We start from the raw sequence: 20585 nt of genomic DNA on the forward strand, positions 1-20585 counted from the left end.
TAGCTGTTAGAATCTTCGCTGCATATAAGTCAATCTCACTGCATGTAATGAAACTTACATCTACGAGATCATTAAAATTGCCAATTTGTAAAAGCCACGAAATGCAGAGCAACCACCCATTCTTGCATTCTTCAGCCTTCGTAACGAAGCACCACGCAAGAGAAACTTCGATCATGACACTACAGCGGCATCAGAATGTGCGCGAAAGACGCCGCACGCATTGGAATACGCGGCACAGGACAGTGGCTGAGACAGTGGACAGTGTCAAGTGTCATGGCACTTACACAACTAAATGGGAGAAAAAGGAGAAAACAAAAGGTTCAAAGCATTTTGTGCGCTTGTTTGTCGAGACAACGCAAGCACCATCGCGCGACTTTGATCCACCAATAGTGACGCCCAGAGCTCCGCTTATCCTTGCTGGAAAGCTCTGGCGGAAAGATAAAATAATCTCACTGCCTTTAGTTTTATTCTGGTGGCAGCAGTATCAGCTTGAGAAGCGGAGTTCGGCCAGCGTTTATTGTTTCGCACGGTAGTTGTGCGATCACACTATCTTGTATCTCAAGGTACACGATACATCCTTGAATGTATCGGAAATACAGATACTGATACACGTCTTGCGAGATGTATCTCGATACAGATACAAGATGCCCAAAGAGTATCTAATATAGTATCTAAGATACATGTATCTTCGGTACTGCCCAGCACTGGAACTAAAGTTGCTAATATATATTCATGTATTCGCTGTCTTACGGTGGCAAATGTGTCCGTTTGTTCCACGAGCGGTTCTCCCGATCCCACAGTGTCTACTTTCTTTTCCGCCGCGGTGGCCCTTTCAAAGAATAGCCGTCGTATGTGTCGTCTTGTTCTCCTCTGCTGTGTATGTGTTTCCGCGCTTTCTTCTGTTTAAGCTTGAGGGAAAGAGGGCAACATGCAGTGGGAACCTAGGGTCACTTTCGGCGACACTGTCGCTTTCCGTGAGGAGTAATCTTGGGTGTCCAATCATGACGCGACTGAGTGCTCTCCTTTCCTCAACCACTCAATGAGCACTCATTGAAATCAGTATGGCGACATCTCCAAAAGTAACCTTCTCAGAATACAGCCCATCAAGGGAGGATTGTTTGAAAATCGGCTCTTTTAATCGCGTTACATAACACTTAGACACATTGGCCAAGAACCTAGTGCTGCAACTAAGATGCAATACATGGTAGTTTTACCCCTCGTTAACCGAAAGAAAGAGCGCAAAAAATAGGAATACACTATCAAGATGGTTGACATAATCTTTGTTCTTTGTTTCAATGAAAACACAAGAAATATCTTTCTTTCGTCTTTCTTTCAGGTGTGCTTGGACGGCGAGTGCTCCTTGGACTATTGGGACATGGGCAGACGATGAATTTGGCTTTATTTGGCTTCTCTTCTTTTCTATATTTTTCTTTTTCGCGCGAACGCCAAGGATAGCCATAAGGTGCCAGCGAAATACTAACTGACTCTGGAATGCTTATGATAATAAACAACGTCGCTTGACATCTTGAGCTACACCAACTCGCACTTTGACTGCTCTCGTGTTTGCCTCTGTAGGTCTTTTCTTTTTACGCCATGCAGCCATCTCAATCTAAAGAGCTATTCAAGAGAGGTGGTTCCATGGTTTGCGCGAACCACCTTATGTAGTAACGAGTTTACAGATGAATTTAGATACATTTTAACGAACAAGCTTTACTGAATTCAATTCTGCCAGTGACGTAATCGCCTAAATGGGTTCTACTCATTTAGACCCAATGAACCTTGTCTGATGTCAAGTTCATTACATCACATCACCGTGTCTTGGATGAATAATGTGTCGATTTTGGAGTGAATATTTTTATATGAATATTTTTAACAAGTCGCCGACCTCATTCATCTTTCTTGAATGAAAGACAGTTGTAATAATAACAGTACATAAATCGCGAAGTAATACGAAGTTTTCTATAAACGGGTCAAACTCACTAATAGGCATAGCATGTAAACTATCGAATCTCATTGTCTGAGAGCACATAACCATGGACTTTCAGTAAAAACAAGTACTTGCCGTTTACCACAGGGTTCTTGCAAACGGATTTCCATGATCACATTGCTCAGTGTACTCGTTCACGAATCCACGGCGGCTGCATTTTCGACGGAGGCGGAAATGCTTGAGGCCCGTGTACTTAGGCCCGTGTACTTAGGCCCGTGTACTTGAGGCCCGTGAACTTAAAGAACACCAGGTGGTCGAAATTTCCGGAGCCCTCCATTACGGCGTCTCTCATAATCATATCGTGATTTTGGGACGTTAAATCCCAGATATTGTTATTATTACTCGTTCACGGCTCATGAAAAGTAGTTGTACCGATTTACAAAAGCAAAGATATCTAATTTTTTATAGTTCCGGGCACGAACACATACAAAACTACAAAAATGATTAAACTCACCTTACGCAAAGTCCTACTTTGAATTAAAGCCTACGTTACTAACCGCCTCAATTTGTGGAAACAATCAGTAATATTCCGCTTTTTCAAAGAGCAAAGTGAAATAAATAATAACTGTTGGGGTTTAAAGTCCCGAAACCATGATAGTGCTGCATTATGATATTGGTACATGCATATTGCTAGCCTCTTGAACTACGTGCCTGTACGCCCGACAAAGAGAACCAAGATCTCTCTCTGTCGGTCTCTCAGCTGAACCGGTCAGCGCTGCAACCGCTGTTGTATATATATCTTGTAAATAGTCCACACTGCAAGGGACTCGTCACTCACGTAACAATATGACTATGAGAGAAGCCGTAGTGGAGGGTTCGGGAAATTTCGACCAGCTGCGGTTCTTTAACGTGCACCTAAACCTAAGTACACAGACTTGAAGGATTTTGGCCTCCATCGCCAAAATGCAAGTCATGGTCAGAACTGTGCTGTTTCCAGGTAAGTCTTCAAACCTCAAGTGAATCCCAGTAGAACAAGACACTGAAGTTCTGTATGTAACCGCAGATGAGAATAGAAAAGCTTATAAGAGATGTGCCCCGACGAAAAAAAAAGGCCGGAGAAGACGGCAAACTATAGACTTAATCAAAGACGGAGGGGATCTTATATTACAAAAACTTGCGACACTTCACACACAATATCTGAAAACTTTAGTGTGCTTATACGCTGGAAAAGTACCAAAGTTATATTAATACACGAGAGAGGAGACGTTAAAGTCTTGAAGAAATACAGACCCATCAGTTTGTTTTTTTACAGTGCGGAAAGTTCGGCTTGTTGATTGTACATACCTCAAGGAACAGTGCAACAAACAACACCACAACAGAAGAACACGCACACAGAAGTGACCCTCAACAATTTTCTCGTGAAAAAACAACTCAACGCAAATATATATATACCACGTCCACTCAAAATAAGCAGTCACAATGCACCGAGTCACACAGGATGCCACACATGGAAAGTGCGTCACATTCATTTTAACAGTCACCAGCAGTGCTACACACAGATTACAGAGAGTTTGCGCTGATTCGCGCAAAGTTTGGCATAGGGAACCCAAGCTTAAGTTTGCGGCGCGACGACAGCGCCGCGCCAGCCGCGCTGCGGCTCTGTCGGAAAGCTCTGAACCTTCTGGGCGGCCGACTCAGCCCCTTTCATGGTAGTGGTAGCGCACGTGCGCACGCGTTCTTCTCGCGGTGCGGGTAACTGGGAGGTCGTCAGCTGGGTACGTTGAACCGAGAGGCTTGCTGTGCGAAGCTGCGCATTTCCGCGATGGCAGAAGCGACCCCGCGGAAGCGCAAGCGTGGTCCGAAGTATTGCGGTTTAGTGGCCAGCCACAACAGTGCAAACAACACCAAGGCACACGATTCACGTGTTAAACTGTATCGGTTCCCGGGCGTGTCGCACGAGAAATAAAGGCGGCAAGCGTGGATAGCTGACAGCGCTGTCTCGCCTTCTATTAGATGCGAAGTATTTAAGGCGCAGCTCAATCCGGTGGTGGTGGTGTGCGGCGTGACCACCCTTACTGCGCATGCGCATGCCCTCTCCACACACCTCCTCTCCACTCACCCTTCCCATCTCCACTTTCCCTCTCCCCTTCCCCTCTCCACTTTCCCTTTCCACTCTCCCTCTGAAACGCGGGCTACACATGCCGAAATTCTCTCCTGCGCAACGCCGCGATGAGCTCGAGCGCATGCGCGTCCCCTCCGCTTCTCTCTCCTCTCCCACGCTGCCCCCCTCTCGCCCGCCTGTCGACCGCGTTCCCCGCTCGCCGTGTGAAAATTAACGGCCAGGCTAGATGGAAGATACGACGCGCGTAGCGTCCCTCTTCGCGTTCCACGACGCGAGGTCGGTAGCATGCCCAACGAACGCCAACGGAACGCGATCGTGCAAGTGCTCCGGCTTCGCAGCGCCTCATGGTCCCCTTTAGCGGGAGATGGTGTAATTTTTTTGGCTCTCTGAGTTCATCGCTTTCGTTCGTTCCGACTACCTGAATCGGTAAGTAATGAGGCGCATGCACGCAGCGACTACAGTAATGATTACTTGCTGTCTTCTCGCATTGTTAAAGTCCAGTTACGGTTGTAGGTGAAGCAACTTTGTGTTTTGATTCCCCGTGCTCGTGAGACCTACCCGTCGTTGTTGAACGTTCACATTCGCGTTATACCGTTAGCGTTGCGCGGTTCGTTGAATTCAACTGAACTCCGCACATTGTCAGAAGTTCGGCGCCTGCATTTCACACGTCGGGAAGGCTGCTTTATCACGCCGGAACGGACGTCTGCGCATTTTCCGCAAGCTTTGACATCGTTCTGCAGATTTGCTTTGTTTTTGTCACTTTATTGGGGTGATATATATTTAAGCCGCTAAATATAACTGGCACTTAATACATGCTTTGCAAGTGCAACCTTGAAGTAACCACCTTCTGACTTTGTGCGATTTTCTAGCCGCGTTCACGCAGCAGGTTTTATACGCCTGTCAAGTCGATATCATAAAAAGAGACTGCAAGCATGACGCGAGAGCCGAAAAAACGAGGCGAGCAGTGCATCTTGCTTCACAGTGGTTAAGCTCAGCTAGCTGCCTCGCGTCTTAATCGGCGGGTGATTCTCCAGCGGCACGGAGGACTTGACTCTAACCTTCTCAGGAAGCAGTGCCATAGCCGTATAATCTTTTTTTCGCACGTCGCAAACGTTTGTTCACGAAAGTACACGGCTGCTACTGTAAGCATGCCATATCAAAACAACAATCATATGATTCGTAGTCCACGCCGCAGAACATCCATAGCGTGTACGGCTTCATGTCGGAGTGCATGTGGACCATTATTGATCTGTAATATAACAGAATGAGACTTACCTCGAGGTATACGTCCTGCACGGTGTAATCGCGACTTGGGAAACGCATTTCGCTTTGAGTCGGGCGTGGTTGTCGTCGATCGTCTGCTCTTCACTGTTACCGTGATTGACGAGCCTTTCTCATTTTATCAAGTTCGCTTTTCGGAAGTGCCAGTCAAGCTTCAAAATCCTTTTGAAGCCGCCCTGCAAGCGGTACATTGCGAGGCACTGAAAGTGCACCGCGAGAGCTCTGCACGCAGGCACGTAGGCAAGGGGGGGGGGGGGGGGGGGCGGGGGGCCCGCCCCCCCCCCTCGAAATTCGTCCAGCCTTCTATATGCCTGGGCAACTTTTTTGTTCTTTTTGCCGTGGAAAGACTTTCGAACATTTAGGCTTTGGGCCCCCCCCCCCAAAAAAAAATCCTGGCTACGTGCCTGTGATGCACGTGCACTGAAGCGAGCAGCAACGCGGTGGAGAGAAGGGAAAGCACGCGCTGCTAACACCCCAGTTTCTCTTTTTCTGCCAGAGATGGCGCTGCCTGTCAAGAGCAGCAGCGCCGCTAAGCGTTGGTTGGGAAGCCTATAGCGAAACATGGGCCCGTCGTTGCTCGTGCTCCCCGTCGAGCGACACGTCCAGATTCTAGATGCGTGGCTTCCTCCTCGGGAGTACACACTTTCTTAGGACGCCCCGTGGCTGTCTCGGCACGATCTGGCGCAGCCAGGCTATGCATTGTAGAGTGGAGGTTGCGCGCGATATCGCTGTCGGTGGGAGTGGCTTGGCCAGGTGGTGCGGTATCTGGTCGTGATGCTTGTTTCCTCTTTTTAAAGACGATAGTCTTTCTTGGGGAACTTAAACGCAGAAATTTTGGTCTGTCTTTCTGTCTGTCTGTCTTTCTGTTTGTCGGCACGTCCCTCGATTCAGCCACTCGGCCAAAGTTGAACCACTTGCCCAAGGCCCAGCCATTGTGAGCGGCTGACTAGGTTCATACTTGTGTACATTGTTGATCAAAAAGCAAACATTACGCATATCTGAGGCGCAACATCACTAGGTAAGTATTAGGTGGTGTGTTCCTTTAATAGAAAATACATGGATACGTGACTCTAGAGACCCTAGTGGCTTAAGCTGCGCTGCAAATGCGACTGCGCCGAAACTTGGCTTCCTCCGTGCCCTCTGCACGAGCTCATTGTTGTGTTTCGGTTTCGGTTCAGTATTGCACTGTACGAGTGTCATGGGGCGCCGCTCTGGCATTCCTGTTTTACCCAGGCGACGTGAATATAAAAGAGTGTGTGGAGAGTACTCGTTGAGTGCGGACGTTTCTTCTGCTTCGGCGCTTCGCGCCAAACCGCGTGTTCGCGCTGGCTGGCGTCCCCGCCGGTCGCGTTGGTGACCGCCGGTCTTCGCCTGCTGCTGCGCCGGGACTACCAGCCCCCAACACAGCATTCACGTTTCCCGACGTATTGCCAGATGACGTTCATATCTCACGCAGCGCCTCTTCTATCGTCTTTAGACGACATTTGCAGCGAAGCACGCAGATACGCGGCCAATTTTTGTATTTGTGTCTTATTTACTATCTGTTTGCGTCCATGGCTTTTAACTGCAATGGGACGCTATGCGCGATGTCTCTATTGGTCGTTATGCACGGCGGTTTCCATCGCAGAGCGCGTACTGTGCTCGACAGTTGCTAGGCAACCGCGCCGCAAGTTTTTGCAAGACCGCTACCGTCTTTATGGTTTCACTAGCAACTTCGCTGTCAAAAAATTGACCCATAGAATTTGGTTCCTTGGACGATAGCGCTATTAAAAGGGTGCTGACACAGTTGTCGCCCAAATGCGCGATCTTTTCTGGTTCAATTACCTCACGTGTTACACGATTACTGTGCTTACTCACTATAGTACACCTGACAGCATGAGTGAACCCTTCCGCGACCTACAGTGAATGGCTAACCATCTTTCGATTGAGCGTTTCACGTTATTATCATGCTGTCTACCTATCGTTGGTACAACGGCCCGTCTGGGCAACATAAAACTTCCTGCGTGTGAGAGGAATCTTGTACACACTATTTTGAATGCAGTCAGTGTATCTGTTTCTATGTTTCTTGTGGCCAACACCATCCCAGTTCATCGCATTTGATGGCCTCGTCATGCAGCGAAAATTGCTTAGTTTCGCGTGAGCAGAAAACACTACTCTTATGTTCGTCTTTAGCGCGACTGGCTTTAAGTTATGCAAAACTTCGTGCATAGAATGAATGACCGCAACTTTTTTCCCCTTTTCGTGTTTTGTCAACTTCCTGGCATATCGCAGTACCTGCTCGAAATCCCTTGCGTGTGCTCTCTGCTACGGACAGTATTACTTCATCAGGGTAGCTTCCGGCAAGCTGCAGGCGTTTTGTTTGGTGCCCTAGCACCTCTGACATTTTATGCAGGCAGGACCTTTCGAGCGTATTGGCTGTACAAAGGTTAAAATTCCACACTTCACCGGTTTCAGGTGACACGAATTGAATTGGAGAAGCGGTTTATTACCCCGCGGATGGTAGATTCAAAAGAGACGTGATCTGCGTCGAAGAACAACAGAACATGAAGGAACCGGAGTCTCCCATCGTCCGGAAATTCGTATATTAGCTTCAGCGGATTAGGAAAGTTGAAAAAGTTGTCAAGGCATTAGTCTGAAATTCAGGAGAGTCCCTGTCTATAAAAATTAGAAAATCATCAGCGAATCTAAAAACTTTTGTGGTATCCAAGGCAAAGTTTACAGATCTGTCAAGTATTGTAAAAACGAAGTCGCTTAAAACCGGACAAATACTAGAACCAATGCACATTCATCGCTTTTGAAGATGAGGTTTGTCATTCCAGATGATAACAGTCGACGTGAAGATAAAATTTCAGCAGTTTTAGAAACTAACGAAATGACATAACCGAAGAGTTCTGAAAACGGGTAGCTGCAAATTTCTGTATGACATCATCTACGCAATGCATTACCAGGTCCTGCGGTATCGAATAATATACCGTATTTACACGATTTTAAGTCGACTCTAATTTAGGTCGACCGCCCTAAAACCGAACGAAAAAAAAGGAAAGCGCCAGCGCATTTCATAAAACAAATTTATTTACGATGTTGTTAACGCACTCTAATTCCGGTGCGCGAAGGTGCCTGCACGGCAGTGTATTATAACTATTGTAGTAATATAGCTTTATAGTATTAAACAACAATAGCTTCGCGGCAATACGTGGGCACCGTTTTTAGGAAGTGTTCCGCGAACTTTGCTGATGTTGCTGGTCATACATCGAGAAAATAGGGTATATGTTAACGTAAACATAATGTCGTAACCATGCCACAACAGGTCTGATTTTTATTTTGCTTCGATTTCGGTTGTAAGTCGACCTTACAATGAAAAGTAGCTTTGGTTTCGATTGTAAGTCTATCGCCCAACTGTGGATTTCATATTTAGGTAAAATCGGTCGACCAACAATAGTGCAAATATGGTAGTCCTGTAAGATCTATTGAAAAACCGCTCAGACCTTTGTCACAACACGAGATGGACGCTCGAACAAAGTATATCTTTAGTATTTGGAAATGGTTTTGCAAAAATAATACGGCGCATTTTTGCCAAGAGCCATTTTGAGACACTACAGCCTACTATGATAAATCAACGACGACGCTTATCGTACTGAAGAAAACTTTCAAGCAGTCTTAGGACTGCTTGCTATGTTAAGCTAATACACAATTCTATTGTATTCGTCTTGATAATTTTCATTGAAATTTCATGTTGCCCAAAGGCTGAGTCAATGGCTTGCTGTGCCTTACTATGGCACACTCCTGCTGGCAGCACCGCTAAACCACCTTCCTCGTCAGCGGATAGAACACAAAGCGAGTGTTCATTTAAGCACCTGAGAGAACTCTTCAGCGGAAGCTTCGTACGACCCGGCCTGCAACGCTATAGTTCTTCAAAGGCTTCGGATATGCACCACTCTCTTCACCTGCGAAGACGACACACTTGTCTCACCACGGTTAGAAGTTCAGGAGCAGTACGCTTCTGGGGAGTGTAGAGACCACAATGGAAAGCTTTAATGCGTAACATTCTCTGAGCAGCTATCCCGCAATTTTTGTGGTGAAACCGTTCTATGACGCACAAGGCTTGACACCTTTCCAACAACAATACATACGGCTCCGTGGAAAAGAGGTTGCGACGGGGCACTTTCAATTTGTGAGTGAATCAACCTAAATTCCTGGTCGATATTGAGGTGGCCAACATATGGGCCAGCTTGTGGGAGCAAGGCGTCTTTAGCCCGCCAGTGTGCACGGGCGAGCGTCTCGGACAGTGCTTTCTACTACACACCGAACATCGCACACCGAACACCGAACAGCAGAAATCTTCGTCGCGGACGTGCTGGCAGCGTAATCGTGTTGAAACCGGTCGCTGTTTAGCATTTCTAAGTTTTACAATTCAAGCTTCACGCAGCTACTTGCCCTGCGGAAAAGTGTGAAGAGTGAGGCCGGTCTCCGTTGCGTACGTCGTGCACTCCGTGATATCGCACTCGCAGCCCGTGATATCGCACTCGAAGCAGTACGCGGCTGTGAAACACCGTTGGTGCATGTGGAAGCTGCACGACTTCAACAACGAGCCGTCACACGGTAACACGACGTGGCAGACAAAGAACGGCACCTGTGAAACTGCGTCTAGGGCGCCTCCTCGATGCAAGCGCGGCCAACACCCCTTCGGTGGATTGTAGGCACCCTAGGTGGCGGCACCGAATCGCACCCTATCGGCACTCGTTAGTGTCGTGACGCAGTACGTCACTTCACGGCTTACAGACGGCTCACCGCCAAGCAACCAAGAACACCGTGCGATAGAGATTGTGTAAGAGGTATCAGGCGACTGGCGCAGAGGGTAAAGCGCCAGGCACCCATCGTCGCGGACCGAGAGGTGATGGGCTCGATTAACAGGTGACTCACGTCAGTAAAATTTTCAATTTTTTCTTTGTCATTCGTTAACGCGCATTTTACCAATATCATATCCGTGACGGAAATACGTTAGTTAAATCTTGGTGGACCACGGCACAAAACATTTTCGTGTTGAAAAAGATGGAAAGAAATTGACAAAAACAGACACAAAAGAAAGAAAAAAAAACGGAGACCAAGGCAGAAAGAGAAAGAAAGCGAGAGAAACAGAGAAAGAGGAAGGAAATGTAGAGCGAAAGAGAGATAGAAAGAAAGACGAAGCGAGCAATACAGAGAAATCTAAATAAGCGGCTTGGTTCTGTGACTTCCAAGCTATTCCCAGCCTGACCCGAGCGATACCTAGCCAATACTCATGATTTACAACGTGATCACGCGCGCACTTTATGCATCGCCGTGTGAATGCAGGTGTGCCTAGGCAAGCCAGGACCAGCCGAGTGCGGACCAGCTCTGCCCTGTCCCAGCTTTGCGCATCTCAGTGCAATCTGCGCAATTTTTTTAGGGGCGAAGCTCCTCTTAGTCTAACCTTGTCACGTCTCCGTTGTCCGGCGTAACCACCTTTGCAAACTGCCGACTACTTCGTCTTTGTAAACATCCCACTACGACCTATCACCAATCCTTTGCAAACTGCCCGCTACTTCGTATTTGCAAACATCCCACTACGATCCATCACCGATCCATTACTTCACCGACCATAAAGCCGTTATAATGAAGGGGGAACAGAAGCCACCTTTGCAAACTGCCCACTACTTCGTCTTTGCAAACATCCCACTACGACCCATCACCGATCCATCACTTCACCGATTATAAAGCCGTTATAATGAAGGGGGAACGGAAGCCACGTCTAGCTACCACTTACGATTAATAAAATTTCTTGTATAAATATATACAGTGTTTGTCACGTCTTTGATGATGTACTGGGCTATCACTTTGATTACTGCTGGGCGAAACCAGTGAGGACTTCACGTTGTAACCATGAATGCTTCAGGAGCTTCGCGCAAGCTCTTCATCATTTACCCGTGGATATGCTGTGATTTTTTTTTCACAGTAGTAGTTCGCAGTTCCTAATCTCGGAGAGATTCCTAGTTTCGTCAAACTCGGGCCACCCTGCGTAGCGCTTCTGTTACTTAGAACAAGTTGTTGCTGGGCTGTATAGTTGGTACATAACTTCAGGAAAATTTAGACGCCTAAGCAGCATCAGAGGAAAAACGAAGCACAGGAAAACAACGTGGACGCTGTTTGCTTGTGCTTCGTATTTCTGCTGGTGCTCCGTAGGCGTTTAAATCTTTCCTCAAAGCACTCCTGTTATCTGAATGAAAGTCTTATGGGCGCAGGTGCCTTGTCTTGGTTTATTACGATTATTATAAGTCTCTAAAAAAGTGCAACTTGCCTTCCCGGTATTTTGTACGGAATATACCACTGGGTATATGCATTCATCTTAACTTTGAAAAAATATTTAAACGAAGCGTACAAAGCAATTGTTCCCCTTTTCAATTATGTTACAACAGTAGGTACAGAACATTCATATTCTGCCCATAAATTCAATTTCGCAAGCTTTGCTATGTAGCCAGCGTTTATGACACTTGCCTTCAAACCGTCAGAACTCAGCTTGAAACCTCTCCTCGCGAAAAAAAATATTTTATACTCAGGTCACGTGAACTTCGTGACACCTACTACTACTACGGCGAGGACGACAGCGCAGGGTAGACTAAGGTAGCCTAGCTGTAAAACTAAAATTTTACTGGGCAACATGCGATATTTATTCCAAAGCATTTTTGCAATGCGGAATTTATTGGTAATGAGCATAATTTCGCAGAGATTAAGGTGGACGTGAACTTCGTGCACTTTAAAAAAGCATTTGATGAAGTGTCGCACAAAAAGTTGCTCCATAAACTAAGATATATAATCAACAACATGAATGAGGGCCTATCTTTCAAATCGCTGTCAGTGTGTGTCGTTCGATCGAGTTTCTTCCGAAAAAGTGGCGCTTGATTCTGGCGTTCCACAGGAGTCCGTTCACGGGCCTTTGCGTTTTCTAGTGCTGATAAATGGCGGTGGTAATGACATTGCAATGAATATTAGGTTGTATGCATATCATTGCGCTTTGTATCAAACTCTGAGTTCTCTACAGGGTCAGGCGAGATCGAATAATGATTTTCCAAGGAATAATTTATGGTGTGAGCAGTGACAAATGCCTATCAATTTAGAAAAAATATTTGTATGAGAACCGCTAATAAAAAAAGAACTCTGTTCCTTACATATTCTACGGGTGACCAATATCTGTAATACGTTAAGCTCTACAAATACTTAGGATTGCGAATTACTAACAAACTCTCCTGGAACACACACATAGATGATGTTGTAGCCATTGCCTTAAGGAAGATGCTGTTTTTATGGCGTACACTGAAGCTAGCTACCCCTCAAGAGCGCTTGCTTGCCTAAAGATTAATTATCCGTCCTATGTTAGAGTCAGTGTGTCTCAACGGAACGAAAACCGAAAACGAAAAACGAAAAAAAAAAACGATATTTTTGATCGGAACGTAAACGTAACCGAAACTTTACATATTCTTGCGTTCCGGAGCGAAATCGAAATTTTTTCAATCGTCTTTCGGTTCACGAGAAAGCTTCTCAATCCGGGACAACTGAGTTTATGCAATGTTAGCATATCTCAGGGTACTATATTAGCGCGTACCTCAGGCAGGAATTCCAAAGCAAAGATACGTTGAAATTGTACGAAAAACCAAAAGAGTGGCAACTAGATATGTTTATATTAGCGCAAGTGGACTTTTGCGCGCCTGTTACGCAGGCCAAAGTGGAGCGGGCATTGTCGGCGCTGACGTTTGTTACAGCGAAAGCTGTTATGAGGTCCAACAGCTCATTTTGGCGCCCTAGTTGTCCGCCTCCGACGGTGTCCGTGACCGCTATCGCGTGATATAAGAAAAAATCTAGGATCGGATGGGATTTTAACCCGCACCCTCTGCGTGGCAGTCGGGTCTTCCACCACAATGCCACGCTGGTGCTTGTAACTCCTTCGCAAAAATACTCTATACAGGCGTCATGTCGGGCAAGGAGTCGAGTCAACATATGTAACATAGCGTGGCAGAGGAGTAAAATAACAACCAGTCATCACACAATGCTAATAGCGTAAAGAGTGTGTTGTTTAATGCTTCCCACCAGTGTTGCGGAGTAGCCCCACCAGAATTAGAATGACTCCGAAATCATCTCACATTTCAGCGACACCGGAATGAAACTGAGACAATGCTTGAAGGAATGGATTGGGAATGGAATTAAGCGCCTTTTGCATGGAATGAAAAGGGTATGGAAAACGTCTTTCTCCGAAAAGAGAGGACGTTTTCGTCTGCGTGCTGTTTTGGAAACTTCAAACATTATTAAGTCAGAGCCTCGAAATTAACAATAAAGCAGTATTTTTAAAATGGCTTGGCTGATTACAAGCACGGTACATTTATAAGCAACGTGTCTTCTACTTACCGAGGCATAAGTTAGTGTACAAACGAATGCATTATCCCGGCAGGTGCCGAAGGGAGAAAGAAATTATTTCTGCGCGTTGGTTCCCATTGACACCCCCACACAAAAGTGGCGAATACTCCATGCACAGCCTGATCTTTATCTCACGAGCAGTTTAGTACCCGACGCACGTAAATAACCTGTGCGACCAGGAAGACATTGCAAACCTGCGCACAGGCGAAAACAGAAAGTTCTCCTCACCTCATCCATGCTTGCGAGGCGCGCTTGACAAGCGTAAGTGCTGACGAGTAGTGCGGCTCAGCATTCCGTATTCGATGCAAAGGCGCAAGGTGCCTGAGCGGTGCACTGTTCGAACTAATACCAGCAGATCTAGAGGGTTTTGTTCCCCATTAACCAAATCTTAGTTTTCTCCATATTCCCGACCGATCCAGACGCGTGGCAAAACTGTTTGTCTTCTTGAATACTACTTTTGTCAGCATAAAAGTACGCTATGTTGTCATTTTAGCATCAACACACTTAAGCTTAAACATTATAAAAACACCACCATTCGTTCAAACATTCTGACCATGCAAGTACTATAGGTAGCGGGAGAACTGCCCCTATGGGAATTAGTAGGTTGGTTGTACTGCACGAGGTATGTCACCAAGCTACTATCCCTCGACCTTGGTAACGTGTTTTGCGTACTTTTGCAGTTCTTAACGCATCTTATGACATCACCTTTATGTGGCGTTCATTCTTAACTCGCTTTCGTACGTTGCGGAATTACAGGAATGGAATTGAACTGCCCCGTCATTCCCAGAGTGCGAATGGGCTAAGTTTTTTTCATTCCGAGGAATTGAAAAGACTGGAATGGCGGCATGTTCTAATTCCCCGGAGTGGAATTGGAATGGAATAGAGGCGCCTATTCAGTAACACTGCTTCCCACGCACTGTTAAGTGCTCTGCATAATTCTTCATCATCATCAGCCACAGCACAAAGTGCACATGATGCCTTACAGATGTGTAGCGGTTAGCACGATTGTGCGGAGAATGACTATGAATGGCATAGTGGCAACTTCGCTACTTCAGAAAAGTTGCGATGATTTATGGCGTAGTCGGTAACTTGCATGTGTACTTGTATTAGTTTTCTCAAGAGACTCTACAACGGGCTCTACAAAGTCCGCTCTTCCAGCTTTCGCTGTGGCTGTGCTGCGTGTTCCGCGCAGGCCTGGCGATCTTTTTATCAGATAAGCGGTCTCGCACATCAGAGAGTACACTCAATGACGTGCTGCTTCTGAGATTGTGCTCACTCCCTTGACACAAAGCATTGAGCTCACTAAAAAAATCGTGTTTACCTTTTGAGAAAATAAATAATACGACTTCGAAATCATTACTGGTTTGTGTTAGTTGGTAGGAATTCGTGGTACAGTTACTTCCGCTCCTCTGACGAACGTGTTTTACCCTTGTCCCACTTTCTTGAGAAGAGAGTAACTACATCACAAATCTAATGTTTTGATGATTATCCTAACTTCAATTTTGCATGAAAGAAACGTTACGAACCGTTACGGAACATTTTTTTTCGTTCCGGCACAGAAACGGAACGAAACTTTTTGCGGTGGAACGAAACGAAAAACATTTAGTTTCGACACCCTGGTTAGAGTATGCCTCGATAATCTGGTGCCCCTTCATAAAACCAAACATCGAAAAATTAGAAAGAATACAGAAAAAGGCTCTAACTTTTATTTACAACTCATATGGTCTCAGCTCTATTAGCGCATCCATAAAAAAGGTTATTTCCCACCAGTTAGTAATAGAAACCATATTTGCAGATTTAAGTTATTTTATCAGTTGGTAAACGGTCATTTACAAAACTAACACATCACATACCTCGATTCCCTCTACAGGTTACAGGTTACGGAACTAGAAACCGCAATTCACAAACCATTACGCCTGTAATCCATACAGTCAATGCCTCTAGATATTCATTCTTTCCTCGAACAATAAATGATTGGTATAACTTGTCTAACGAAGCTTTCATTCAAAAATCCTTGGTATCTTTTGAGCACAATTTGATCTGATGTCTTCTGTATCCTGTTCAAACTGCCTTCCCATCGCTTGTTCTTTTTTGTTCCCCAAATTTACGTTTCATGCGTTTATATACCACTCTACTATGGTCTATGGTCTAAGTTAGACCGCAATATTTATAAATAAGTAAATAAATGAAAAATTAAATGAATAAATAAATAAATAAATAAAAGTTATGGGGTACAATCTTGTACACGTTCTCTGTTACAGCATTCTATCGCGCCGCACGGGACTGCTCCAGGCTCATCTGACGATGAGACGGAAGAAAACAGCGACCGAAAAAGGCAGTACTGTCAATCATTTTTCATCTGCTAGGCAAAGGACAGGCACAGAACGGACAAAGACGCCATCCAGTCCGACAGAACAGATACAGAACGGTATCCGGATGACTTGGATTGGATCTAAACGTAAGCACCTGGGCCACAGAAGCTAAGGAGCTTGCTTTGTGTCTGGCTTAATCGAATGCCGCACCGACAATTTGCAAAAATAGCCACTAGCGCCACCACCAAATGTCTCATGAAATTGCGACACCAACTATACCTGGCGACAACTTTCTGTGGCAGCACAGCGAGAGCTACGCTGGCGGAGCTTCCGCACAGGTGTTACTACGCCAAGTAGTCCGCTTGCAGGCATTTGTTTACTGGCGCAAGAAAACGTGAACTAAACACCGCAAAGCCAGAAAACTAGAAATAGCAAACAACATAAAGACTTACTTACAATGCACAGTCTTGAAAATAATACCCATTTTCTTTATTTTTATGTTTTTTTATGCTACCTAGCTTAGAAAAGTGAGCGTTCCCGCACTACTTGCCGCCGCGTAATAAAAAAAGTGTGCTCTATGCTCCCGTAGCCTTGGCTGTGCTGCCCCAGAAATTTGTCGCGAGGTATAGCACCTGATCAAGACAGAAAAATAAACTGTTGGAGTCATCGCGCTCTTCAATATGTATTTGATTTCACGCTTGATATTTTAGGAAGGGCCGCTGGTTAGTTGCCGATGGTTTTAAGAGTCGCATAATTCTGAGTAGGCTTCTTTGGCATAGTGGTCTTTCCCCATTATAACTATTGCTTCATATCTGTTGACGTGTTTTATTACAACGTCATGCCTGCAACTCCGGTCACACAGTGCCCTCTTTTCCTCACGAGAAATGCTGTGGTGAGATGGCCTTTCTTGTTTGCACACTTGAAGAATATCGCGGTGCACGGCTTTGATAATAAAGTCAAGACATTTATGGCGCCATGGTGGTGGAATCCAGTGTTTATTGCTTGGTAGCGCAGTGCGCGTCACGTCTGTGTTCTGTCGGTCATTATAATGTCCCCGAAGTGTCAAGTTCTTTGAAATTTGTCTAGATCTTAGACCTAGAATTCACTAAAGCCAATAGTTTACCGCAGAACATGAAACATTTTGAAATAGCATTGATGGGATCTGCAGAAAATTGAATGCTGAATAGATTTCCAAAGTTCTCCGCAACTGCGTCGCTATTTTGAGATTGTGTTTCTACAAGAGGCGCTTTTGCTTCGATCCCAATCTGGCGACATGATACCCAACACTGTCACAAGCGAATTTTGTTGCCTTAATATGAGAGGGTGCTGAGAACTTGTATTCATAGCCAACTATTTCTTGTGACGCTTCGGAAGAGACATAATGCTTGAGTGATTTCTCTTGTCTTCGTAGAGACGCTGCGTTTTTTTTTTGTAGAGGTCAATTATAATAGAAAGTTAAGAAACGAATTCTTAAGGAACTTGTTCTTGTCAGCAACGGACATTTCTGAGGCGGCTGGTATCATTAGCCCTTCGGAGTAGTCGAGGCGCTCAAGCGCTGTGGAACGCGGATTCATATATTTGAGAATGGATATTTCTTTCCGTTAATTTCCTTAGCAATAGAAGATTCCTCGAGGCTGGGCAATGGGTCGCTTTACCATTCTTTACAAACAGAACGCCTAACCATCAGCGGACAGAATTCACTGCCGGTGAATTCTGACTGGCGCACTCGTTTACTCGGAACACGCCCTCTCGCCCGCTTGTTCTGCGGGCGCGTTAGGAGAGCTCGTCAGTTGCTTCTCTGGTTTTGGTGCTAGAAGGATTGCGCTTGTTTGCTCCATGAATAATGGAAACGAACAACGGCGAACAAGCCGATCCTAGTGGATTAGGCGCGAGTCCCACCACTGTTGGGCGTGATGCCCACCACTGGAGAAACGGGCGCTGCAGTCGCTATGACGCTCAGGGTTGGATCACGTGATCTCACCTTGCTCTGGCGAAGGGAAGAAGACGGTTGAATGCGTTGTTTTTAACCACGATTTCGCAGTGTTTTCTCGTTTGAACAGCGTTGTTGTGTTCGCACTTTATGTGTGCGGAGCCCTTGAGGCTACACAATCCGGAAAAGTGCAGTAAAAGTTATCGGCGGCACGGTACTTTTCCGATTCGTGCCACGGTGCGCTATGCACGCGAAGGAGCCAGGCGTGAGCTTTGACTTTTACCCATACCCTGCTCTGCTAGTGCATTGTGCCGCTGCCACTTGTTTTAACGCGATAGCGTTAAAGAGCTCGTATCGCAGAAATCCCGCCGTCGGCGTCGTTGGTTGTGAGCGAAAAATCATCATCTTGTCTGTGACCGAAAAATCGAAAAAGCTGCAAATAAAATAAATAATAAAAATGTTGGGTCCGAGTGAGAATCGAACCCAGGCCGTCTGCATGGCAAGCAGGTGTTCTACCACACAGCCACGCCTCTTTTTTTCTTCTTTATTGCCGGTTTATTAACGTCACATTTTATTTCCTTTATTTTTTCATCTTGACACATTCTTGTAGCAATGTGTGTTATTACTGTAAGTTATGTCTGTTATTGATGTACACAGCCACGCCTCTACTTGGAGATGCGCTGAAAGTAACTTTGATGCTTCCCAAAAATACGCGTCCTGTATACAGGTGTCACAGTACGAGATGTAATATGGCAGTAATATTGCGTAGTACAAGCGTACATTGCCATCGGGCGTCACACCATGCCAATATCATAACGACTCGGTGGTTTAAAGACAGCCACCCATTACAAAAGGCACACAAATTACTGCGCGTATTCCCTTAAGACCACGTAGTGGGTGCATCGCAGCTTCGAAAAAGATTCTCGCGCATAATTGCTCCTGGTTTAAAGCATGCTACCCATTACATAAGGCACACACCTTATTGCGCGCATTCTGTTAAACACTCGTGGTATTCGAAGTGCGCGCTAGGGGCAGGATATTGGTATCGCGTTCAACTCTTAAAGGCGAAGCTTAAGCGTCCCCCAATTTTTTTCTTTTATTGTTATTTAAAGCTAGTTGTGACGTCAGTCGAGTGGCTGGCGTGTGTGCTCACAAGCCACTGATGCCTGCGCATGCGCCAAGGATTGCGTGTGTATACATACAGGCCGCAGTATCGTGTGGGTGTATATTCTGCGTTGTACTTCTTGTGTTGAGGCTGCCAGTGTGCGCCTCGAGAATAAACACGTTCTACTATGTGCCCGATGTCATGCTACAACAACTGAAGACGAGGATGGGACGCGCCGCAGGCCTCTAGGAACCCCACTCCATCCAGGTCGAACTGGACTATGGCGACTACTGTTGGAAAGTTGCCCGAGTTTCAGCAAGATGACGGCAACTTCGAGGTGTATCTGGAGCGGTTCGAGGTATTTGCCGCGGCAAATGACATCGCCGAAGACAAGAAACTTCACATTTTTTTCACGGCTGTTGGTGAGAAGGCTTACGTGACGCCACGGAGCTTGTTGCTGCCTAAAACACCAGCTAAGACGTCATTCACGGAAGTCGTTGACGTTCTGAAGAAACACTACGCTCCCAAGCACTCCCTGGTCACCAAACGGTATCGCTTTCATCAGCGAAAGCAAGAGCCGCATGAGACTGTCGCAGATTTTATAGTCGAAATGAAGAAACGAGCTGCGACATGTGAATTCGGCACCTTTTTGACCGAAGCGTTGCGGGACCGGCTTGTCGCTGGACTACGTTCCGAGGGAGTACGGTGCAGGCTATTGGCCATGCCAGACAATGAGGTAACGTGGGAACGTGCATGCAGCGTAGCCCTGGCTATGGAAGCGGCCACGCAAGACACGCAGGAAGTGCTGCAAACCAGTTCCAAGGGAGCACCGGTAGAAACCGAAGACATCCACTGGCAACAGAAGGTGGCACCAGTGAGTAAAGCACCGACTCAAGCCAGCTGCGCAAAGGCTAATTGGACAGCAAAAGAAGGAGCGAAAAGAATGTGTCATCGTTGTGGAGGACAGCATGCACCCGTGATTTGCCGATTTTTGAACAGTACCTGTTATAGGTGTACAAAGAAGGTTCATGTTGCTAAAATGTGCAAATCTAAGCTTGTTAACAGAGTAGAGAGCGAAGAAGGCGAGAACGAGAATGCTAACGAGCTACTCTCTCTGTCACATGAACCAGAAAGAGGGTATTTTAATCAAGGTTCGCATAAATGATAAAGTGATACCTACGGAGCTTGACACGGGCGCAGCGGTGTCAATAATGCCAGAAGCAGTGTTTGCTAAACACTTTCCAAATGCCTCTAACAGACAAGCAAATGTCAAACTAGCCACTTACAATGGTACGCCGGTGCCTACTGTTGGCATTATGGATGTAAAGGTGCAGTACTAAGACGAGTGTTTCGAACTTCCACTGGTCATAGCAAAAGAGTCGCAGGGTGCTCGAATGCCCACTTTGTTTGGCCGAGATTGGCTTTCTAAAATCAAAATCAATTGGCCTGAAGTATTATCAGTAAATGTTGTGGCTAAGGAGGCATTG

General features: G+C 46.0%; 2 protein-coding genes across 3 annotated transcripts in view; both read left to right on the forward strand.

The window, feature by feature from the left end:
- The window catches only part of LOC119390743 (uncharacterized), a 490304-nt gene that overhangs the window by 227983 nt on the left and 241736 nt on the right, over positions 1–20585 (forward strand). The gene's annotated exons all lie outside the window — the stretch shown is intronic.
- The window catches only part of LOC119390742 (uncharacterized), a 356206-nt gene that overhangs the window by 119373 nt on the left and 216248 nt on the right, over positions 1–20585 (forward strand). Inside the window, exon 13 of one of the 2 annotated variants that reach the window (XM_037658432.2) lies at positions 1337–1539. The exons of the other annotated variant lie outside the window; for it this stretch is intronic. Within the exon in view, the coding sequence (XP_037514360.1) occupies positions 1337–1390 (54 nt within the window). The 3' untranslated portion in view covers positions 1391–1539. Of the gene's footprint in view, positions 1–1336; positions 1540–20585 lie in introns of those variants that run through there. 2 annotated transcript variants of the gene reach the window in all.

This window comes from Rhipicephalus sanguineus, chromosome 4 (assembly GCF_013339695.2).
Source record: "Rhipicephalus sanguineus isolate Rsan-2018 chromosome 4, BIME_Rsan_1.4, whole genome shotgun sequence".
NCBI lineage: Eukaryota > Metazoa > Arthropoda > Arachnida > Ixodida > Ixodidae > Rhipicephalus > Rhipicephalus sanguineus.